This window comes from Loa loa (genome assembly GCF_000183805.2).
Source record: "Loa loa unplaced genomic scaffold supercont3.18, whole genome shotgun sequence".
Classification (NCBI taxonomy): Eukaryota; Metazoa; Nematoda; class Chromadorea; order Rhabditida; family Onchocercidae; genus Loa; species Loa loa.
In genome coordinates, this window is record NW_018108198.1 from 327,927 (window position 1) to 334,498 (window position 6,572).

Here is a 6,572-nt window from a genome sequence, read left to right on the forward strand (position 1 = left end):
TATCCACCACTTTTTTGCTTAACAAATGCAGCTTTTATAGCTTTATAGAGATGACGCAATCACTTTTTATCATTTTTGATAAGACGATTTAAATCGATTGATATTTTATATTTTAAATATTGTAGAACATCAGAAAAAAAATATTTCTTTCAATTTTCAGCCCGTATACAAAGAATAAGGATCGAAATATTAGATGTAGACGAACCGCCGTCATTTCACAATGGACCGAAGCCATATCAGGCTGTGGTAGCATATGATGAGCCTGTCGGGATGCATGTCTACAAGGTGAATTCTGAAAAAAGAAAGAACTTCTGAATTCGTTTCTTTGAAGAGAATAGGTGAACTATGTTCATGAGAAAATGTTACAGTGTTAGCACTTTCAAATTAAAAAAAACTTTTGTGACATAGAAGAGACTCACAAAAGACATTCAGAGGAAGGGAAAAGGCTAAAAAAATTTGCTCATTCCTGAAATTTATTTGTTTATTACGAGTCAAATTAAATGCTTTCATAAAATCTATTGAATTGGTTTAGGACATTGTCGAAGAGAAAATACTATCAGAATGATTATCAAATAACGAAATAAGATTAATGTTCTTTATTTGTTTCCGTTGGCTTTTTTTCCATTTCGTTGAGCTCAATATTGCATCAATTTTTAGCTCATCCTTTTTCTTATCGTTTTTATTTTATATCACAAATGAAGAAGTCATTAATTTCCCGGAGGGGAAAAAAAAAAGCTATGGAAGCCGGAATAGAAACTGCCATTCTAAGTAAGGAAAGGATTTAGGGAAAGAGAAGAAATGGAATTAGATGAAATAGTACTACGAGGTATTAAATTGGTTTAAAAATAAACCAAATAAATGATACATTTTATAGCAAACAACCCAATGAATAATTATTTGAAAAACACATTCAAGAAAAAGTGGGGTTAGTTTAGTGATTCAAAAGGCAAGGTTTGGCAAATGCTTAATGAATTACAGTTCATTGCTCGAGATGAAGCTGGTGATGGTGACGATGATGTCGAATACCGGCTTATCAACACCGAACGTTAGTATCGTTATTCCATCGACATAAATGAGTAGTTATTACGATGATAACAAATAATTATAAGACAGTAATAAGAAATAACCGAAAGTTTAGTAGATTTCAGTGTGGTTAATAATGAAAATGAAAAATTGCTTCATTGATTCTAAGATCTTTGATGGAATTAATCAGTCTTTGGTCTGATTATGCTAATTACATGATGATTTTCCTGATATGAGGATGAGATATTGCAGTAATACTTGCAATACTTTACTAATTTCTACGTTCTAGTTTGAAATCTCAAGGATAAAGGGACGAAATAAAATTGGGGACTGTTAGTAAACTACAAAAATGACATTACAACGACAATCATACACTAAATTTTGATATTTTACTAACTTTTGATGCTTTTATTCCTCACTTCAATAAATATTTCTGTTACTTAACATTCAAATGAATTGAGTTCCGGTTTCTTACCTGGAAAGTTCAGGAGAAGAAACTTCATTTGGGTCGAAATTTTTTTCAAGTCTTGGAATTTCTTGATTCTGTATATTTTTCGAATTTCATGATCATTGTTTTGTAGCGCGAGGGACATTCACAGTAGATCCAGTGAGTGGAGTGGTGCAAACAGCTTTGAAACATTATAAACCTGGTGAAACTTACCGTGTTTTCGTTCAAGCGCGAGATCGAACACCGACAGATCCCGAAGTTCCTCAGGTAAGAACTTGAAGTTGCATTTTCTTGATTGAGGTTCAGTTATTTTACCTGTAGAACTTATTTAACATAGCTCAGATAAGAATTACACAAACTTCTAAAGTTTCTTTGGATTTTCGGATACATATGACTATTCGTTCGCAATTTCATTCTACTTTATGTGAGATTGAAATGTCTCCCCATTGATTTTATCTTCTATTTTTGAATGGATTTTATCTGTTGAAAACTAGTTTTTTAATTTCAGGATAGCGAAGTTGCAGTACTGGAAGTATATGCTGGTGATCGTGCTCCACAGTTTGTTGAGCAACAGTATACAGTTTTTGTTCCAGAGAATACTGAACTTGGCTCCAGGTATTGCTACTGACTATTTTGCAAGTCTTATAATAAAAAATAGTTTCCAAAGCATTAAGCATATTTTCATCTTAAAATGTGAAGTAAATTTGTAAAATACGTAAGCGCTTAACTAAAATGGTCTTTAACTGATTAAAAATGAAAGAATGAAGACATCAACTACCATAACATTCAGCATAGTGGCTATCAAAGCAGAGTGTTTCAAACCAATCGACAAGAGACGTAGCAAAGGTAAACTGTTGTATCAGCTATATTTGGATACAACTCTAGTGGAACATGAATCATCACCGTACTTCACAATTGACGCTGAACATGGCTTGGTTCAATTGATAAAAGCGCTCGATTACGATGACAATACTCAACCAAAGCATCATCAGTTAGCAGGTTTGTTAAATTTTACATCATGTTCAATTTGACAGATGAGGAAGAATGATGCATGAAGTCGAATTTGTTTATGCTGAAATAATAATTAAAAGGTCACAGGGCAATAATGACTAGCAGATTGTTAACTAATGGTTCATATAGTCTTCTTTATTCGTATGTGCTATATGAATTTTCCGCTCCAATTTGTTTCATGAAATTTCTAATCATCTCATAATAGACTCTGGCTATCTTAATTTTTGCTTCTGTCGATAAATGGATTCAAATAGTCTGCCTTGCATTTAAAATCCAATTTCATTTAATATGCTTCATTCGGTTTTGAGGAGTTTCAACTAACTGTGAGTCGTATCATACATTACAAGGTATGGTTTACTTACTGAATTGAAATTCCGATGTTTTAAATATCAGGGTTACTTGGCTTAAATTAATTTCTTCTTCCTAAGTTAGAATTAAGCAAACAACGAAATTAAACATGCAGACTATGACAAAGTACCTGATACGTCTGCTTGAAAAAGATATGGACAAGAGCTGCTATTCAAGCCGATACCTAATGACTTGTTCTTAGAAATTTCAAACAATTTAAATAGTATACTGCCCCTGTCCTGACCCTCCCCCCCCCCCCTCCTTGACTTAAAATAGTCGCCTCTATCTCTCTCCTCCAAGTTCCCAGGAACCTTCAAAAAAATATCTTTTCGAAAGGTAAAAAAGCCTTTTGTGAGTTTTCATTTGCAGAGCCCTTTTTTTTGTCCTACTGCAAATCAAATTGAAGGATAGAATAAATCTTACTTAAGTCAAGAATAAAATCTAGCCTGAATAAGCCGAATGATTCAAAGGCTTGTAGGGGATAAAGCCTAATAATGTAGTCATTCATTTCTCTAATTCTTTTAAGAAGTTCATCATTAAAATATCTCTTCAAGATTAATGAATTCTAAATATCCAAAAGAAATATGCAAAAACTTGCATATATTTGAATTGCTGCTAAATGTAAGTTAGTAATATTAAATATTAAAATAATCAACATATTAGAAAATTATAAAATGTATAAAAGAAAGACTTGGATGATGGGAATTCAAAAATGAAATTTTGTAAGATTTCAGTTATCGCACGTGAAGATAGTAAAGAAAGTAAAGTACCACTGGATGTTTACATCAAAGATGTGAATGATAACGCTCCTATATTCACACAACCTATTTATAGTGCTACAATCAAAGAAGACATAACATCTGGTTCTACTATCTTGACAGGTAAACTTAATTAAAGAAACAAATCCTTTCTGATCAACGTTACTGGATTAGATATCATATAAAGACGCTAATAAGGAGCATTTTTTCCTGAAATCTCTTTTTAATAAAATTTTGGCCATGCTTTTTAAATGGAAGAAAAAAAACATAAAATCAAAAATGAATCCAGGAATTCATATTTTGCGGCTGTTTCAGTACAAGCAGATGACAAAGATGACGGTGAAAACGCTCGAATTAAGTATAGCTTAGATGACAATAATTTTACGATCAATGATCGAGGAGAAATATCGGCTCGAAGACGTCTGGATGCAGATCAAAATCGAGAACGCTTCTTTATCTATCGTTTCAATGTTACAGCAACTGATTGTGGTGAACCATCACTAAGTAGTAGTGCTGTGGTAAGTACCATTTTTGTTTTACGGATGTGTTATATATAATGCGTATTGCATGTGTCACTTCACACACTATTTTCTATGTTTACAGTAAGTACAGTTTGTCTTCCAACTTAGCTTCTTTAGACTAAACTCAGCAGCTTATTTCGTTTTAAAACAAAAAAAAAAAATTTCTATGGATGAATCACACCTTTTTACTTAACGAAATTTTTATGGACTTCAATTTCAGGTGCATATTCGTACAGAAAATACAAATGATGAAGCTCCGACTTTTATCCCGAATGGAAGTTATCATGCATTTGTTGCCGAAGATGCTCAAAGTGGAACACCGATAGTGCAAACTCAAGCAATTGACCCAGATCGAGATCAGGTAGCTGTAAATTGAGGAATCTCCTTTCCGAATTTATGTTTATTTTAATTTACATCTTCAAAAGATAGCTATTACTTTGAAATATATGTATTACTTTGAAATATATGTAAATTTCAAGGTTTTCTATACATTTCTGTTGTCGAATGGTGTCGAAACATCGGTAACTCAATTGTTTGAGATTGATCAAGATACTGGTAAGCCATTCGATAACTTAATCTTCATCAAACTCTGTCATCATGACAAAATTTTCTTTGACATTTGCGAGATTCATCAACTGACTGTGATTTTTTTCATACTTCATTAAATGCAGTAAATACTTTCTTAAATGAAATGTTTTATAATTTTGATTCCGAATCGAAAATTGTAGGATTAATTAGACTTGGACCGAACGTGAAGCCGGCAGATCTTGTACATGAGGAATCTCCGTACAACTTGACAGTAGTGGCACGAGATGATGGATCTTGCTGCGGACAAGGCGCAAGCGAACTTCATATGCAAACTGCTACAGTCACTATTGGTAAGTGTTTCATGTTTAAACCGATTTTGAACAGGAGGAGTTTTCATTTTCAGCTTCCTCTTTTTTTGGTTGTGATTGTGTATTTCCTAGACTTAATATAACTGATCTGCTGAAGGTTCATTTTCTAATTTGCAGATATCGCGGATGTGAACAACAACAAGCCGGAATTTCGCAGTTGTGAGATCTACAGCAGTATCGCCAAAATTGAGGAAGGCGATTATAAAACAAATGCACCAGTTATTTTAAAGGTTACTGTTTTAAAGATTTTATGATAAATCTCGGAGATAGGTATTATGATAATATGTCTTGCTCCTGAGTTTTTAGTTCCGATTACATCCCCTTTCTGATTCTTTTGATCGGTATCAGTCATGATTTTCCAAGGACTAAATTCCAACAGTCTAAATCAGTACAACTCCAAATTTTATAACTGCATTTAGGTAATGGCGACTGACGAAGATTCACCACCAAACGGAGAAATCGTTTACTCGTTATATTATTCACAGTCTGAATCCCGTAAACCGTTTATTATAAACTCGGAAACGGGTGAACTGAGACCATCACCGTTTGTACGCTTTGATCGTGAACAAAGGGCGCAGGAAGAAGTTACAGTAAAGGTGGGTTGTTTTTCATGGAAATCCTCAAAGTTTGACTTGAAATAAAATGGGTGATAGCTAAGGAAATCTAATTCCAGGCGACAGATAAGGGTGAAAGACCGTTGATTGGCTTCTGTCAATTTACTGTGCAAGTTCTTGATGTAAATGACAATCCACCACAATTTGACCGGACATTTTATGAAACTTCGATCTCGAGGAATGTCGATATTGGGTAACTCTTTTTCTTTTGATTTTAAAGTTTGACTCCAACAACTTGCCTTGTTTACTGGAAGACTTTTGCGTCCTTCGATAAATACAAAATCAATCACAAAACAAAGCGTCAAATGCTCACATGTCGCAGAAAGAGACGTAATTGTTTGTGTGTCGTTGAATGTATATAATGGATGGAAATTGATTTATTGATTGATTCCAGGAATGTTTTGGGCTTTTCTGCCGCAAATATATAAATTTGCAGTTCTTTAACGAAATTGTTGTTAAATTCTATCAAATGGTGTGCAGTATATTTTAATCTTTTGGTTTTTCTCCTAAATTTCAGTGCTTGGTTGAAAAGAATTTCTAACTCGAATTTTCTCAGACGCCACTAAGCTAAACATTATAATAGGCTAGCTTGGTATAAAGCTTCAATAAAATATTATTTCAAATAAATGTCAATTCTGTCCTGATTGGATATTTCAGGTATTCGGTGATAAATGTCTTTGCGGATGACGCCGATGCTCCACAGAATGCTCGAATAACCTATTCGTTGGCTGAGGATATATTGGCTGGCAAGGAACATTACAAGGATTATAAATTTTTTCAAATAATCAATGAAAATAATGGTGAAATCACACTGGCCAGTCAAATTCCACCATATGTTAGTTGAATTAAATTTTAACAGTTTGATTTTGAAGACGAAAACTATAAACTAACCGTTTAATTTACATTTTGTAATTTAATCGAAAAGTCAGAAATTTCTCTGCGTTTTTTTTTTT

General features: G+C 33.3%; 1 protein-coding gene across 1 annotated transcript in view; it reads left to right on the top strand.

The window, feature by feature from the left end:
* Nucleotides 1-270: 270 nt before the first annotated feature.
* Nucleotides 271-6,572, top strand: part of LOAG_16773 (CBR-HMR-1 protein) — a gene marked incomplete at its 5' end in the record, with an annotated part of 44,368 nt that continues 38,066 nt past the window's right edge. Inside the window, 14 exons of the mRNA XM_020449428.1 lie at nucleotides 271-285; nucleotides 979-1,045; nucleotides 1,605-1,738; nucleotides 1,980-2,086; nucleotides 2,262-2,470; nucleotides 3,565-3,711; nucleotides 3,904-4,106; nucleotides 4,330-4,470; nucleotides 4,589-4,664; nucleotides 4,838-4,987; nucleotides 5,123-5,235; nucleotides 5,425-5,601; nucleotides 5,679-5,812; nucleotides 6,277-6,454. Of these exons, the coding sequence (XP_020307055.1) occupies nucleotides 271-285; nucleotides 979-1,045; nucleotides 1,605-1,738; nucleotides 1,980-2,086; nucleotides 2,262-2,470; nucleotides 3,565-3,711; nucleotides 3,904-4,106; nucleotides 4,330-4,470; nucleotides 4,589-4,664; nucleotides 4,838-4,987; nucleotides 5,123-5,235; nucleotides 5,425-5,601; nucleotides 5,679-5,812; nucleotides 6,277-6,454 (1,851 nt within the window). The remainder of the gene's footprint in view (nucleotides 286-978; nucleotides 1,046-1,604; nucleotides 1,739-1,979; nucleotides 2,087-2,261; nucleotides 2,471-3,564; nucleotides 3,712-3,903; nucleotides 4,107-4,329; nucleotides 4,471-4,588; nucleotides 4,665-4,837; nucleotides 4,988-5,122; nucleotides 5,236-5,424; nucleotides 5,602-5,678; nucleotides 5,813-6,276; nucleotides 6,455-6,572) is intronic.